This window comes from Microtus pennsylvanicus, chromosome 3 (genome assembly GCF_037038515.1).
Source record: "Microtus pennsylvanicus isolate mMicPen1 chromosome 3, mMicPen1.hap1, whole genome shotgun sequence".
Lineage (NCBI taxonomy): Eukaryota > Metazoa > Chordata > Mammalia > Rodentia > Cricetidae > Microtus > Microtus pennsylvanicus.
Window position 1 is genome coordinate 20639894 of NC_134581.1, and position 17614 is coordinate 20657507.

At 50.1% G+C, this 17614-nt stretch overlaps 1 protein-coding gene across 1 annotated transcript in view; it reads right to left on the reverse strand.

The window, feature by feature from the left end:
- Positions 1–1765: 1765 nt before the first annotated feature.
- The window catches only part of Slco2a1 (solute carrier organic anion transporter family member 2A1), a 75506-nt gene continuing 59657 nt past the window's right edge, over positions 1766–17614 (reverse strand). Inside the window, exons 8-14 of the mRNA XM_075964838.1 lie at positions 16983–17147; positions 15706–15895; positions 13719–13884; positions 11367–11530; positions 7502–7566; positions 4630–4753; positions 1766–3808 (exon numbers count right to left, since the gene is read on the reverse strand). Coding sequence (XP_075820953.1) covers positions 3688–3808; positions 4630–4753; positions 7502–7566; positions 11367–11530; positions 13719–13884; positions 15706–15895; positions 16983–17147 — 995 coding nt within the window. The 3' untranslated portion in view covers positions 1766–3687. The remainder of the gene's footprint in view (positions 3809–4629; positions 4754–7501; positions 7567–11366; positions 11531–13718; positions 13885–15705; positions 15896–16982; positions 17148–17614) is intronic.

Genomic DNA, 17614 nt, shown 5'->3' on the forward strand with positions numbered 1-17614 from the left:
GCTTTGTGCAAACAAGAGATAAATGTGTGTTGTGTCACGTGACTGAGACTAGTGAGGCTCGTTGAAGCCTAGCCAAGTCTATTCTGAGGGAACTGAGGAGTTCGTTAAATGAATTCATGGCTTGGCAAACTGTAATGATCTATGCACATTTTATTATTGTTATCAAAGTGTAGCAGGTGCCTGGGGATCAGGGGCTTTAGCTAGGTAGAGAGCTCTGTGTTCCGTGGCCATGGCACAGGGCTGGGAATGGGTGTGGAGATTGATAAATGGGCAGGGCATGTCACGAGAGAAAGGCTTTCTCTCATTAATGATTTGCCAAGGGCTTGCCTGGAAACTGTTTACATATTTAATCACTGATGAAAGGTTAACGAATTTGGCCCTCTGGCCAGAGGATGGACATTTTTTTTCTCCAATGTTTAGTTCTTGTGGCTGAGAAAGATGAGATTTTTCTTCTGAATTTACAAAGATTTCTCACCCTTACCTCTCTCACACACACACACAACCTCTCTCTCTCTCTCTCTCTCTCTCTCTCACACACACACACACACACACACACACACACATACACACTTACCTCTCTTTCTTTCACACACACACACACACCAACCTCCCTCTCTTTCTTTCTCTTCTCTCTCTCTCCATATATATAGACAGGGTCTCACTATGTGAACCTGACTGTCCTGGAACTCACTATGTAGAACAGGCTGGCCTTAAACTCACAGAAATCCACCTGCCTCCCAGGTCCTGGGATTAAAGATATGCTCCACCATGCCCAGCTAAGATTCCTCATTTTCAAGTAGAACCCTGAGACTAGTGTAACCTTCATCATGAACTGTGGTGAGAATTCTGCGAGAAGGCTTTGGACTGAAGGATACTTGAAAGCGATAACCCCTCTCTTCTTCTAAGAGTCAAAAGATGCGGGGTGGGGAATACCTGCAGGCCCTTCATTTCCTGATTCTTTGGGTCCTCCCTTGTGAGGCTGGATGGTTCAAGGGAGGTGGGGTGTCAGGGAAAGATATAATTGTGGCTGTGGCTGCGTCCAGAAAGGAAACCCTGACCCTGATTCGGACTCTCCAGGGCTTCTAGGCTCCATGGCGAAACAAGGAGAAGGATCAAAGGTCTACTATGGCCTGCTTAAATGTAAAGGTATCTTTGGTGGTTAATGCTCATGGTCAGTTTGACCAGATTTGTCTCTAATGCACAGGTGACCCACCACACAGGGTTCACACCTCCACCAGCCTGGAAAGTGGACTTTCTGGACCCCTTTTACAGTCAGACACGGACTCGGGCTTTGTGTAGGGTGTTCTTGAATTGTAACAGCAATCCTGAGCATGATACAATCAACGCGTCTGACACTTTGTTCTCTAATTGAGGGGAAAGTAAGATCCTGAGAGCCCCTCTGGCATTTGAAAGGCAAGATTTTCTAGATGATAGTAAATGATCAACTATGACTATGGTATTCGTGGATACAGCTGTTTGTGACCAAACCCACTTCTGGAGACGAACTCAGGGGCAGTGATCGGGCCTCCCAAGAGTCCATTCTTATGGGTCTTTGACATTGGCCTGCATGGAAAGCAAGCCCAGGGCCCAAACAACAACAAGTAATAGCTAGGGCCTACTCAGCACCAGGCAGATGGCTTGAGAGTGACATGGCCTCTGGCGCACTTGGCCACAAGCCTCTGAAGGTGGAAGGTTGTCCAGAAGGTACACATTGTGTCTGTTCTCTGATAGACACATGACAGCGCAAATTCATGACCAACTTACACCTATGACAAAATTATAATATATTAATAGCAATACAATAGAATAAAGGCTTGTGGAGACAACCAATGTTCCAGAAGCTAAAGATTGGCATTCATCATTCGTGAAGTTGGCTGGAGGCTATGCCTTCAGAATCTGGTTAAACTGCAGTGAGCAAGCCCAGGGTTAGTTGCAGAGGATCAGGTTCCGAGCAGAACCTTTGCACATGCTGAAACTGGCCCGTGAGGTTGTGTGCAGCCTCCTCCCAAGCAAGATGTGTGGAAATAATCCTGGTGGCTTCGGAAAGCATGCTGTCGGTAACGATGGCTTCCGCAAAGACTTCAGTGCACAGCAGCTTGGCCGCACTGACATAAACCTTTTGACTTCTCTCCATATAAGGCATTTCTGGAAGGCACTTAAATGTCACATAGGGCAATGACAATTGCCTAGCTACTTCAGGGACATGGTGAGGCAGCTCTCCGTTCTCACTCAGGGTCAGGTGCACAGTCAGTCTGTGAGCCCTCATTGGCATGAATGGCCATGTCAGAATCTTCTCTGCCAATCTGTGGCCACGTGATATGTTTGGCAAGCATGAGAGTGTGCCTCTGATGCTCACCAACTGCTCTCTGGGAGGAGGCACTAGTATGAATGGCGGTAAGATTGACAGGGGCGCTCTGAGAGAACAGTGTAGTATTCCTGCCAAGCACCATCTCAGCCAATAAACAGAGTCGTTGGTAAAACCCTCCCTTCCTCGGCTTCTGCCTTTGCCCCTCTGTTGCATAGCAGTGGTGGCCTCCAGCCCAGGCCCACAGAAGGTGACCACCTCAACCCAGAGGTAGTGAGAAGAAGTGGAGAAAATGTCAATGAACACGACGTGTTTGCAAGCTAGCCAACCTGGCTGCTCTCTTTGTGGGATGCAGCTTGCCATCAAGCACCGTGACAGGTGACATCCACTCTGCTCCATCGCTTGCTCTGGCTGCATCTCAGATGGCCTCCCTTTACTCCTCTGCACACGGGCTGAGGTCCAGACAGTGCGGTCCATGGGAGGCTACTCTTCTGATTCCAGGGAAGGGTGGGGAGGGCCTCTCGTGTCTCTGAATGCGAAGGGTCTGGTCTCCACTGTGAGGGTGGGACACTGGGCCCTCCCTAGGTCGTCGTCTTGTGGCTTTCTCAGTTTGAAATGCAACCCCAGAAAGGCAGAGAGTAGAGAGGCCTCAGGTTCCTGCAAACAGTGTTTGAATGACCTGGCCTCTGGTTCCTTAGTTCCTGCTCTGATACCAGGGTGTAGGTGATAGAGAGAGGTCTGCACTTCCAAAATGGTGGCTTTCAAATCCGCCTCCAGGGCAGTAAGTGAGGAAACTAAGGGAGCCAGGCCCTGGTGAGTTCCACTCTAGACTGAATCCAGGTGGAAAGGGACTGCAGCCAGTTCCTTGTTAAAAAATCAACTTCCTCCTCCTCTTCCTCTCACTGTGGCTCCAGGCAGAGGAGAGCTGGCTGGCATGGCCGGGAACACACAGACCCCTATTCTCACTCTTAAGTATTCCTGAGAGGCTGGTGAGAGCAGGGGCTGCCTCATGGGCGTCTTGTGAGAGGACCCAGCACTGAGGAGAGCCTGCTGATGTGGGGCACTCCTTCCAAGAGTCAGAAAAACTGGACCCTCCCGTTCAGTGCTCATTCAGTTCAGTGCACAAGGCCTCAAGAACCATTGAGTAGACTTTAGGAGGGTGAGGCGGCTGAGACAAAGGAGGAATGGGACTGTCTTTCTTAATAATAAAGGAAGGGAGGGAGGAAGGAAGGGAGGGAGGGAGGGAAGGAGGAAGGGAGGTAAAGAAGAAGAAAGGGAGGAAGGAAGAAAGAAAAGGAAAAGGCACGTTAACATCAGTTAATACAGGCTAGTGTGGAGGGGGAGAATCCAGTCTCTGAAACAGGGGTAGCCATGACTGAGGGTCAGATGAGGCCCGAGGCATTCTCTTGCAGGCTGTATTCCCTGTTCTTCTTCACCCTCCAGCTGATGAAGAAGAGTAGCAGTGTGCCCAAGACCTTGTAGACCACCTGCAGGCCCAGGTACCTGTGAGACAGAAAGAGAAAGGAGGGCTCCTCAGTCTATGTCCCTGGGCCAAGGACAGCAAGAAGATGGACATTATTTTCACAGTGGCCTGTGAGCTGTGAAGGCCATCACTCAGCTAACAAGCTGCCTTCTCCCAGGTGGGGGCCGCTTTGGGCATACATACAACACTGGTGATCCTCTGCTCCTCAGTGGTACCACTGAGGGCCAGAGGTGACACCACTGCCCCAGCTGTGCACGGGGGGCTTGCATCTTCCTGTTGCTCCTCTGCTGGTCTGCTCTGTCAGCCCTCTAGCCCTTGTACAGCCCCTTCAAGGCCACCTTCTCCACCATTTCTAGATGACAGAATGGCAACAAGAGAGAGATGGCTGGGTTTGGCTTACTGGCATCGGTTGGACCCCCTTCCTGGGACCTCTGCTGGGTGCTGAGCGACAGACCCTGTCTCTCTGAGCAGTGGAGGCTGTGCGGTATCTTCCCATGTTCCTATTCTCTCTCAGCCTCCAGTACCCCTTTACCTTTGGGGAACTTTTGCTGCTGCCATGGGCTCGTGAGGGACAGAACCTCGGGAGACATCTCAAAGGAGGCAGGCCCTCTGTCTCCTTACCTAAATGGCTTCTTACAGGTCTCCAGATGCGTACTACAGTGGCCCCTGCTCTCTGTCCATGATAGAGTTTGTTTGCAGACATCCCTCCTATCTTGTCCCTTAGAAGCCTGACAGCCCCTACCACAGCCACAAGGCAAATGCCTGTTTGTTTTATTTTGTTTTGGTCTGCTGGGACCACAGGTTGGATCTCTTCGACACCAGTGTGGGTAGGAGCCCTCACCTGTTTCGGAGAGCATCATTGTCATAATATGAGCAGGCCCCTCGTCTCCCTGAGCACAGGTAGTTCCACCGGATACAGGAGGAGTCGATGATGAGACCATACAGGGCCGGAGATGGCAGCCAGGCTGGCGACGATGGGAAAGAGAATTCAGAGTGTCTGGGTCATGTGGAACTGCAGTCAGAGATGCCCGGGTCCCCCATAACAATGGCACAGTCACACATCTGAGGCCGGCTCTACTCCCTCTCAGAATCACAGTGACTTGGGAAAGTGGAAAACTATTGGTTAAGCTTAAATCCTCTTATCACCGGAAGGCTAAGGAGATAAAGGGGGATCCTTTCAGGGCAGAGTGAATCCCAGGGTCAATCTGATGTCAGCTCCCCCACACTGCACACTTCAGTTCTTACACTGAAGGCTGGCCCCAAGTAGAGACTCTGCCTGGAGAGTACTAATGTCCCCAAGTTCTCACGTGGTCTCCAGGTGGCTTCATTACAATGCAGAGCCAGTGAGCAAGAGGGCACAAGGATTGCAGTGTGGGACGTCCTTCTATGTGTTCCTTTTATTGATTAATGAATAAATGTGTTTTTGCCAGTGGCTTAGCAGAATAGGGCAAGGCGGGAGTTCCAAACAGATAGAGGAGAGAGTAGGCGGAGTCAGTGAGACACCACATAGCGGCGGGAGGAGAAAGACACGGACACCAGCTGGGAACTTCTCTGGTAGGCCACGACCTCGTGGTGATACACAGATTAATGGAGATGGGTTAGTTTAGGATATAAAAGCTATCTAGCAATATGCTTAAGCTACTGGTCAAGTAGTATTGCAATTAACATAGTTTCAAAGTGGTTATTTCAGGCCTGAGCGGCCGGGAAACAAATGAACAGCCTTTGACTACAAGGATGCACTGAACTCCACTTGAAATTCTATGTTCTTCCCTCTAAACTGCTCTTCTGGACTAGACAACACCCCTTGAAAACCCTTAATATCCAAACTGCTCAGAACCTAGGTTGCCAAACGTCTCAGCACCTGAGTGGTAATGTCTACATAGTCCAGTAGGCGCAGTGCTTTGCTGGGTGCTGAATATTCTAGATGCCCACTCCTCAACTCCACCATGCTCTGTGCTGTTGGCTAAATTCTGGGCAGCCAGTGGGTCAGAGTGGACTTGTCCAGGACTGACACTGGGGATGGCCCATGCCGTACTTAGTACCCAAAACATCTGACTACCAACACCCTGTGAGTTGCTGTTTCTGAAAGAAAGAGGTGATCCAGCCCTTGGCCCTAGCCCACAAGTGAGAAACTTCCAGAAGCAGCCTCTCAGTCCCTGGTCACTTTCCAGTTTCCAGGTGAATAGTTACTGGAAACAGACTCTGGTGATACATCCTCAGTAGAAGCCAAGGAGAGTTTTCAACCATATCTCCACGGGAAACTGCACACCTGCTGGAGTTTATAAATAGGCAGTCTTTTCATCTACCCCAGAGTGGAGCTGTGAGTGGAATTTCTCCAGGCCTGCGTTTTCTAGCTGTGGTCCCACGCTGTGTTATCTGAGCTCAGGTGGAAAAGCAAAAGCAGCAAGTGCTTGGAGCAGCGGGACAGAGAGGCCATTCTCTAAGTCACATATAGAAGCAGGGCAGGAAGTCATTTGGGAGGAATGCCAGGTCTCTTTCCCAACCAGGCATTAGAATAAGTCACAAATGAGCTAGAGATGGTAAATCAGAAGTGAATACAAGGAGCTGTGTGGCCCAGGAAGGTGACAGGCATCATTTAGAGTGTCCTTTGGAACTTAAAGGGACTTCATCACAGGACAAGTGGCTTGAGTCAAGAAACTCCATTGAAATGCTGGCTCAGCCCTGCATAGGCTCCTGCAGTTGACCTTAGAAGGGATGATTGACACACGCTAGAAGGATAATGGTTGTGACCTGCACTCCTGCTTAATAATGCAGAATAGAGTCGGGAGGTGGTGGGGCACATGCGTTTAATCCCAGCACTCGGGAGGCAGAGGCAGGCGGATCTCTGTGAGTTCGAGGCCAGCCTGCTCTACAAGAGCTAGTTCCAAGGCTGGCTCCAAAGCAACATAGAGAAACCCTGTCTTGAAAAACCAGTGAAATAATACTAATAATAGTAATAATAATAATTAATAATAGTGCAGAACAAGTTTCATATAGGTTTCAGTGTTAAGGCAGTTCACATTAATAGTAATTGAAATCCTTCAGGTTGGAATCTCCAAATCCAACCCCTGCAATTCTTAGTGCAAAGATCCTCTGTTGAACTTAATCTCTTTACTTCTGTCTACCCTCCTAGCACTCTGAAAAAGCCAGATGCCTCCTGCTCCCATGGAGTGCTCCTTCCTGTGGGTCTCGGCTGACCATGTGTACACCCAGCTTGAGTGTGGAGATAGGAAGCTCCAGGTTACTTGAAGACAAACAGGGTTCATAGGCAGAGGGCCCCCTGACAGAAGAGACATTTGCTGAAACCAGGGCAGAGGAGTGAAGGGGAAGAAAAGGGGAAGAAAGCCAGGGCCCAGCCCAGAAGCTGCTCTGTCTGGGGCAGAATGCGAGGTGTTGTTTCCTAGGATGGATTCTTGGCAAAAGTGTACAAATATCTGCTTTTAACTCTCTATGCGGTACTCTCAGCGATGCCCTTTTCTTTTCCTCTGCTTACATAATTTAGTTTGGCTTGAATGCCGTAAACAAAATCTTTCCCAATCTCAAGCAGTTAGGCAAACTGTTCCTGCCAGAGTTTGGTACCTGATGCTGGTTATCCACAGCTTCCTATACAGCAGACGGGAGGCAGGGCTTCTCCCAATCCTGCCCCGCCCCATAGCCTTTCGATGTCCATTGGTCCAGGGCCTCTACCCCAGAAAGAAAGCTTAGTTACCTACCCAGCAAGCGCATCAACAAGAACTGGACCCCAATGGCAAATGACTTTTCATCCTGGTTTACCACGCTGAAAAGGAAAACAGGAAATCAGCATAGGGAAGGCTCTGCGAGGACTCTGGGCTGCAGTGTCACCTAGAGAGAGTGGGGCATGGAGTGAGGGGAATAGACAGAATCAGAGCAGGTTAGAGCAGGTTGGAACCAGTCCTTCCCTAGTCTGATTGGGCACATGGACAGTGAGATTTGCCTGATTAAGGGCTCCTATGACGCCCAAGGTTCTCAGTCGCTGCATCAGCTTTATCAGAATACAGATTCTTAGTCTGACATTTATTCAAGATACACAGTATTCCAGGAGAGTTGGATGCAAACTTTAATTCGAGAATCTACAGTCTGTATCGTTTTCAGGGCTGTCCAGAGACTACTTGGAGAAAAAGCAGGCGAGAGAGAGAGTAGAAGGGAGTTTCTGGCTGGATGCTAAGACAGCAGGTCTGAACAGCACCCATGGAGTGTCTTGTACCAGGAAAGGAGGGCCCTGGGCTCTCAGCTTCTGTGCAGGTATGAAAAATTTCCTTGCCCTGGGCCAGCTTTGTGAGGTGTGACTTGAGCAGCTGCATTGAATGCCGCCTTCAGAAAGGCCCAGTTTGGTTTATGTATGACTTGAAATTCTTAATGATTCACATGCCAAAGACTTTACATTTTCATTTGCACCGGGTTCTGTGGATTTGATGCATGGCCCTTCCTTTCTCCTTCAAGAGGGAGGAGGAAAGGCCAGGTCAAGAGGTTTAGTTCTCCCTAGAAAGCTCCCCCCTCAGCTGGAGAATGGAAGTAGGGGACTGGACTGTGGGGGGGCACCTCACATGCAGGGTGGGAGCCCAGAGCAGAGGCAGAAGGGCCTGCCATGTGACTAGACTCGGACTTGTCCAGGCTTTCAGCACACATACTCCTGGGTAGGGGACTGTCATTTGGAAAAGAACTCAGAGCTGAGGGGACAATGAGGACGAGGACTCCACAGTGGCCTCCAGACCATTGCACGTTGCTTTATACCTGCTGCCAGCATCGGCCAGCAACTGAGAGACATCTCCAGAGGGATGACCCCGTGAAGGGATGCTCTTTGGGGTACTAGTGAGAGAAAGAGGCACCATCTGGGATCTCCCAGGGAATAGTGCCTGGAATCCTGATAGAATAGATGTTCTTTTCCTCTGTATCTACAGCTTCCCTTCAACGGCCCAATCCATAGTGGACACCTGATCTTCATTGCCAAGTTACGGGGCTGAAGTCAGCTCAGACACAAGCCCTTGGTGTATCTATCCATGAGGTTGCATCCTGAGAGGTTTGACCAAGCTGGGAAGACCTCTCATGGATGTTCATGGTACTGTTAAAGAGTCTGGGGTCCTGCGCTGAATGGTGAACTTCACATTGGTGTTCGTCTTCCTACTTCTGACTATGGCTACAGTGCCAACAGTGGCCTCCTGCTCCTGCCCCACAGCTAGGGCTGCCCTTGCCAGCATGTCTCCTCTGCCATGATGGACTGTATCCTCGGACTATGCGCCAAAGGCCTTTCTTCTGTAAGTTGCTTTTCTCCGGCATTTTGTCCCAGAAACAGGAAAAATAATGAACTCATTGCCCCTGTGTCTTTGTCCTTCACCTAGGCAGTCTGACCACTCTATGTTTTAACTTAGTAAGATTTGGACAGTCCAGTTTGGCTATTGACCGAGCTCCTAGGCCAACCACCTTGGGATCCTGGAGACTCCTCTCTGTTTCTACTCTAGACCAGCCAGTCTTCGGAGGGTTGAACTGATGCCAGTCTCTACACAGGAAGGTGTTTGATAGGGATTGAATGCCCTATCCAAATCCCTTACCCTCTCTCCTCTTAGGGTCTCATGCAGGTTTATGTCAGGGTCAGAAGGTTGGCCAGGACTACCTAGGCCAGCAGGGAAGAAGGGAGCTCCATTGAAGCACCTTGTGTGACAGAGCTAGTCCTTGGGGTGCACAGTGCAGGAAGCAGTAGCATTCATGCCTATTCTTACAGAGATCTTATAGTCCTGACTCCTGCCTTTGGGCCATTTCCCTGGGCTGGGGCTGCAGGTAGCAGCCTTGAGGCAGGAGCTGCAGTTGGCTCATGGCCCACAGGATAAACAGCGGCTCCCTCAAGCTCAGTGTTCTCATGCTGGGGTGGAAGCCTGCTGCACACAACGCCTGCATTTGGATCTGTGTGTCAATTCAGAAGGATCCGGAGGACAAGGATAATGGATACACCTTCAGGGGATGTGCTGCTGTCTGTTGTAATGACATCTTTTGTTTTCTTATCTTCTGCCAGCATCACTGAAAGAGCAAGAGTGACAGGAGCTTGGCAGCCTGTGGGCTAATGGACAGAGAACAGACTTGGGTAGAGTAAAATACTAGCGGCTACTTTGTGCTCCTTCAGTGCTGGAGCTCAAACCCAGGGTTTTGTGCATGCTAGACAAGTGCTCTGTTGCTAAATGACATTCTTGGCATAGCATCTGGTCCTCCCTCATCTCTTAACCTTCTGGAGAAAATAGGTCTTAGCCAATATGGACAACACCACCTCCCATCTCCTTTTTGAGGTAGGATGGGGGCTCTCAACCTTCCTAATGCTGTGACCCTTTAAGACAGTTCCTCACGTTGTGGTGACCCTAACCATAAAAGTATTTTCTTTTTTTTTTTTTTTTTTTGATTTTCGAGACAGGGTTTCTCCGTAGCTTTTTGGTTCCTGTCCTGGAACTAGCTCTTGTAGACCAGGCTGGCCTCGAACTCACAGAGATCCGCCTGCCTCTGCCTCCCGAGTGCTGGGATTAAAGGCGTGCGCCACCACCGCCCGGCTCATAAAAGTATTTTCATTGTGACTTCATAAGTGTAATTTTGCTACTGTTATGAATCTAATGTACATATCTGTGTTCTCCTATGGTCTCAGGTGACCCCTGTGAAAGGGCTGTTCCACTCCCAAAGGAATCACCGATTGAGAAACACTGGGGTAGGGTTCCATGTTGCTTGGGTTGGCCTCTAACTTGCTACGGCAAAGATGACCTTGAACTCCTGATTCTCCTGCTTCTGCTCGAGTACTGAATTTATAGGTGACACCACCACACCCAGCATGGCACCTTCTCTGTACAAAGCAATTGACCCTGTAAAGCTGACACTATCAAGAAAACTGAGGCTCCTGAGGTCAGCCAACACCCAAGGACACTCGGGAAATATGATGCAGAAACTTTGAATCTGACAGGGAGTTTCCAGTTTCTGTGTTTCTCCTTCTCTGCTTTCTAAGTAAGCAGATGGGAAGGGCGGGAGGGCATAGACGGAAGCAGGCAGGAGGTGGCCAAGGAGGAGCACTCTCTATAAAAACCTTAGAGGCACTCAAGGTTCAGCTACAATGAGACACCTCCTTTGTCCCTACCCTGGGCAGCATGCCCCGTTCAACCTGAGCCCTAAGTCTCTAGCCTCCTGTGGTTTTCTCATTTTTACCCTTTCCCAAAGCTTCTGGAACCTTCTTCAGTTCCCAACTTGCTGTTTGTACATCCAGCTGATTTCCTCCTCTTTCTCCTCAGTTCTTTTAAGACTGAAAAAGAAGAGTCTGTGTGCACAGCCTGTCTCTAACATGGGGCTCGGCCTTTGGACAGCTCTGCCATCCCACGAATAGAACGGAGGTGCCAGCAGAGCCCGTGTCTCCTAGGTGCTGGGGGCCTGAGTGAGGCCTCCTTACCAGGAGCTCCTCCTGGGACCAGGAACACCTGCTGTTAGTGTACTCTGTTGTCTTGTCGCCACTGGACACTCGAGGGTTTGGAGGAGAGACTCCAAGCAGAGACAGGATGGAACATCAAAGGGAGGGCGGGAAAGATCAGAGACGTCACTCACCGAAGCACCATCATGTAGAGCGGGTTGTGGGAGATGCAGGCAATGAGCGCCACAAAGGAGATGAGGAAGATGGACGGGAGCAGGAAGTGTGCACAGGACACCGGGCAGGATCCTGTCTTTGCTGACGCAGACCCTCCAGTCACACAGCTGCAGTTCAAATAGCTCTTGACGAAGAACAGGAGGGTGGTACGTCACGATTCTACCTCCACATGTCCCCACCTCCACACAGGCTCCTGCTGCAGACTCCCACTGGTATGAACCCCTTTGCCCTCCAGTCCCCAGGGAAGAAGGGGGAGCCTGGATTCAAAGACTGAGAGGCCAGACAAGGCTTCTAGATTACCCCGTGGGATGCCATCTCTCTTACTGTTTGGGCATTAGAAACAATCTTCACCAAGAGTCCAGCATGGGCTAAACTCCTGCAGTCTCTTATCTTATCATCATCTAGATGCCTAAGATCTCACCACCAGGCAAAATACCCGCAACAAAGAGCCTAGAGCCTGGGAGGGCTCTCCTCCGGGTCCAGTTAGCTGTAGTGGTTGTGCGAAGATATACTTGGGGAGCCCAGGAAACAACAATGGAGTCCTTTGAGCCCTCTGTATCACTTCCCACTGAGGAGGAATCCTTTGGCCTAAGAGGGGACCCCAGAGGAGGCCCTGCCTCGTCGTAATTCTATATGGCTCAATACCAGGGTACAACTCACTTGATGGCCACTGCTCATCTGGTCATCTTTACCTTCCCCCTTACGGTGGCTGATGGCCAAGCCTAGGATACGGTCAGAGCTGTAGCCATCGCAGAGCTATGTGAACTAATGGGCTGGGAAGCTTCCCTCTGACAGATAGTGGGGCCCATGCTCCCGCCCCACCTTGGCTCTCAAGTTCAGAAGTTTATAATACACAATGCTACTGTTACCTCCCTTGGTCTGGATTTTAAACTAGCAAGACTTTTTCCCCTTACAATTTATTATTTTTTTCCTTGATATCATGGTAATGGATTTTATCTTGATGTACTTGTGCTGTTATTGGAAGCTTGTCAAGATTATTTCTGGAAGTAGATGAGTCAGACGTAAGCAAATAAAGATAAGAAGACCACAGAAGCCGCTACTCTTCCAGTTAGAAGGTAAATTAAGGGACCATCTTGGCATGTTCCTTTGCCAAGGAACCCATAGAGGTGGCTGGGGAAACGGTCTTGTCCTGTCTCCTAGGAAGAGGTGGTAAGTGGAAGCTACCCTGCGTGATGGCCACCACACAAATGCATCCTTGCTACTGGGACATCCAAAGGCAATGGTGTAGACTTCCCATTGCTCTCTCTGGGGAAAGATCATCTCACCCTCGAGCCCAGCTTGCCCAGCCCTGTCCAGCGCTGGGCCTGCCTGGCTCTGGCCCTGCTAACTGTGACACTCCTCACTTAACCCCCACCCGGCCTTCTCTCTGTTCCTATGGTGCATTCACAGGGGGCTCTGTGCCTGCTCTTCCCACACCTGCCATGGGCCTCGGGCTTCCGCAGGATTCCTCTGCTGGTTGCTCAGGAGTCAGTCATCTTAGCCCCCCCCCCATACTCTCTGTGCTTTCAAGTGTCTTTCCTTCTCACCTCAGCCTTTATCTTGTGCATTTATTGGACTGAATGTACATTGTGAGAACGGGGCTTTGTCGTAAGCTCCTCGTCTCTTCCTCAGCATAGCAGCTGCACTCAGTGTGCTGTTCTGTTTGCTGATTCATAAACTAATAACCGGAAGAGTCATTTGCTCTTGGTTGAGGCCAGAAGGCCCAGGGACACTGCCCTCACAGATTGATGGATGGGGCCCCTCTAGGTTGCCCAATAAGGAGACCTTTTGGTCTTGAACTCCAGGTGAGGCAGGGCTTTTGTTTCTAATCCCAGATTTGCTCTTAGTTTCCTGGCTTCAGACCAGATCCATGGCACTCAAGGGAGCTGAGGGGTTGAAGCAAAGGCCCTCGACTGCTGCTCCCAGGACTGACCTTCCGGGTCCATGTCCCAAAGTCCCTCTGCTCCCAGTCCATGTGACCCTGCAGCAAGGCCTGAGCCCAGAATGCAGAAGTGCCCCCAGGGAGTCATCAGGATAGTCACAAGTCTCCACTGAGGGCAAATACTTCAACGTGTTTTTTATTGTTTCACCAAGTCCCCAAGAATGGACTTGTTGGTCACGGGCCAATCTTTAATTGACTCTGGGCTGCAGGCATCTGGTCATGACCCTGGGGCAGTGAAGGTGGAGACAGGGTGGAGGAGGCTAGGATGCTGATATTGAGTACCAGAGCCAAGGAACAGTTTTGGAGGTTACACACTGAGCCCCCACACTCCATGCGGCTCCGTCTGCCCTCATGACCCCCGCGTCCTTACCGGTTGCTTGGAAGCTGCTGACGTCAGGTTGAGGCTGCTGCAGCCAGCGTGGCAAGGGGAGAGGTACTCTACTCCATTGTCTCCGCAGACTGGGTGGAAGATGGAATCTGGGCACGAGCAATCCCTGCGGCAGGCAGGAGGCTGCGGATGTATAGAACTTGATGTGCTGCCAGCGAGACAGGAAGCGAGGAATCAAACAAAGCGAGACCGAGAAATGGAGCTACACTCCAGCCCGGCATGAGTTCCTGGCCTGGTGGATGTGCCTTCATGTCTCTGTTTGTCTTGGGCCACTGCCACCCAAGGATCTGAACTGAGCCCGTGGGGGCCAGCTGTGAATCTGCCACTGTTTGGAAACCATGGCTCTCGCCATTTATGTTAACGCTGGAGCCCAAACGCACCGATTACTCAGTTGGAAAGGTCTAGCCAGCAAACCCCAATGCCACTGTCAGAGTCAAAGTGACCAACTGATTAAGACTCTGTTGGAAGAAATGGTGGATGCCACAGTAATGTCATTGGTAATACTTGCCTTCTCTCATCTTCCAGCTAAGTTTTGGTTAAAGGCAGTGGCTGGGACCTTTGGAGGCACCTGAGGTTCTCATTGCTTGCTCATCTCCTGATTCAATATGGACTTGCTGATCTGGGTCTCCCTATTCCCAGCCTGGCCAGAACTTCATCAAAGTGGATTTTAATGACTGATCTTATTGATCTTCTTTGGGGAACTTGTGACAGGGACTAACAGATCACAGCTGAATACTGAATTGATGAAACAATGCTAGTGACTGTTAGCATTTATGGGATATCACAGTGGAAGGGGATCTTCAGGTATAGTCACCTCAGTAAGCCTAGAAAAAATCATGCTTCTTTTTTTTTTTTTTTGGAGTTTTTGAGACAGGGTTTCTCCATAGCTTTTGGTTCCTGTCCTGGAACTAACTCTTGTAGACCAGGCTGGCCTCGAACTCACAGAGATCCGCCTGCCTCTGCCTCCCGAGTGCTGGGATTAAAGGCGTGCGCCACCACTGCCCGGCAAAATCATGCTTCTTAAGAGGATGAGAAAACTAGAGTTTAGGTAGATAACGTTCCCAATGAAGAGCATCATACCTAGAACTCAGGCAAAGAGGATGACAGAGCTGGGACCAAACTCCCAGTGAAAACCTCCTAAAGGCCCAAGAGCTTTCAGGCTTCTCTGGGTCCAGAGTCAGCCTGCACAACAGCAGGGAGTTCCCCACGCTAAGCAACATTCTCTTCCTTTGTTTCCCATCTCTTCTCTCACCCCTCAAATACAGAGGTCATCTCAAACTATTTATTCTTTTGGTCTTTGCCTGATGCTGTTGCTATATTTGGAGATGTAGCTCTCTATGAGAAAAAGAACACTCAGGAGCTAAAAGAGTCTCCAAATCTTGCAAACTCCTTAGCCTACGTTCTAAAGAAAAGGTTGCAGGGCGGTTATTGGAGCGAGAGGGTTGGGGGTGGTGGGGGATTGTGCATGTCCCTTGCTCACAGGGTTGAAACACCCTTTCTGAAGATGAAGCTTGACTTTAAACGTGTGATACATGCTGCTTTTTACAAATACTGGCACCTAGACCTGCCCTTTGCCTCTCTGGCCCACTTTCATTGCTTGTCTCGAAATCTTTTCAAGACTTCTCATCTTTCTTTGACAGATCAACAAGGTTTTACCCAACTCTAGCTAGCCCAGGGCTGGCACTAATCATAGTTTATTTCCTGGTTCCTAGGGTTCAGGCTCATTCAGAAACCAAACCGATCAGTTTGTGATGCTTCTTACAAAACAGAACCTTAACCCCGACCACCGGCTGGTCTCATCTCTTAACGGAACACACTCTTTGAGACCTGGTTTTCTGTGTTTCCATGTCAGAGATCAGATCCAAGTAGACAGGACAGCGGAGGTAAAAGGAGGCAGAGCAGAAAGACCACAGTGACTGGATTCTGGCTGCGGTTACAAAGGTTATTTCTGCATCCCTTAGTTCATTACCTGAGGGGGTAGACCTCAGCCACAGCTGGTGTAGAACATCCCATGAAGAAGAGAGGGGCACAGAGGATTATGGAGATGGTCATGATGGCGGCAGCCACTCGGGGGATGGTTTGCAGAGAGAAAATGAAGCGTTTCATGAGGATTCCTCCAAACAGCATCCCCAAGGCCGCAGCAGGAAGGTTCACAGCACCTGGGGGAAAAGGAGAGGAGTTGGATACACAGCCCAGGAGCCCTGAGCTGCGCCACCAGTGAGGAGCGCGGCTTCATGAAGGAACACTGGGTATACTTGATTACTATAGTAGTGAATGACTACCAAGAATTATTAACTATTGAGTGTTGACTGGGTACATCCTGAGAAATTGCTTCACTAGAGGGTTGGCCTGGCTAATCAAAGAAAAAAGAAGCAGTCAACCTTTGACACATATAATCCCAGCACTTGGGAAGCAGAATCTGGAGGATCAGGAATTCAAGGTCTCCCTCCCCTACTTAGCATGTTTATTATTCGCCTGAACTGCTGTAGGCCTTGTCTCAAAGAAACAAAATTGGAAACAAGATGATGGTAACAAGGATAAGGAAGTGGGTCATTTTTGGGTGGTAACCAAGTCTGAGATTGAAGGGGAGATAATAATGTCCTATCTAAAGCCTACACGGGAGCTCAATGAGTCTAGGGAATTGTCCTCTTATCTTATCTTGTCAAATCTATCTATGTGGTCAAGTTCATCTATGGATTGGTCCCAGGCATCACCCAGGCACTTGGTGGACCCCCCATTGGTGGTTCTTAGCATCTACTGCAAGAAGTACGCACACCCTCTCCATAGATTCTGGGTTCACTTATCTGGGGGGCTCTGAGCATTTGCATTGCCATTGTGTGAAGGAGCCTGATGTGTCATGACATTGAGACTCAAGTTCCTGGAGAAGGAAACCCCTTAAGAGGTGTTTCGTGTGTCTCAAGCTCCATGTTCTCTCTCTCCTCTGTTGCCCCTGATAAGGTCAGTTGGGAGGCTATCAGATTCCCACCCTCTTGATGGGAAGGAAGGCAGCCCCCAGTCTCCACCCACTCCTGAATAGAAGAATAGGAGTCTTAGAAATCTGCCAAAAACATTCTAGGTTGCCAACCAGGAAAAAAATCCTTAAAATTCTTTCTCTTGGGCAAGTCCTCCTGTCTCCGGTCTGTATCCGGTCTGGCCCTGGGTTATCCTTGGATGGACTGCACGGTACCCAGTTCCTCCCCAGGAGGCACCCCCCCCCAGGTCCTGCAGCTGTGCCCTCTGACGCACCGATGAGGAAGTTGGCATAGGCGGCTGAGGCCCCATACTGCTTCTCCAGGAACTTGTTGAGGAACGTAGAGAGGCCAGCGATGACAGAGGAGAAGGTACACTGAGCCAGGACCACCAGAATGAAGAGTGGGTTCATCAGCAGCCTCAGGAAGATGCGGGGGAACCCTGCAAGTAGATGGCTGTCAGGGGACAGGCCTTGGTAAGAGCATCACAGGCTTCCCAGAGCCTTCCCAGCACCCCGACTCGTCCCCCTAGGCAAGCTTCCTCTCTTCCTTGGGGCACAGTTAGAGACCCTCGGGCTCACAGTCGTCATCCCAGGGGCATACGGTCCTTGGATTCCCACTCAGCACACTTGTAGTCTGACTAAGACGATGCTGGCGGTAGGTGCATAGAAACTGGGCTCACATTGGGAAAGGTCTCCTCCCACAACTGCTACCTCTACAGGAAGTGAAGAGGAGAGAATGTTAGTGGAGGCTTGGGGTGGTAATTGGCTCTGCCTGGATTAGCGTCTACTGGTGCCTGTAAAGAAGCAGCTACCAGAATCATTGACGGAAGCCCTCTGAACTGAGGGGGCACCTAGGAGGTGAGGCAGTCCCAGATCTTGTTGTTTCTTGTCGCCCTGTACCCTGAAC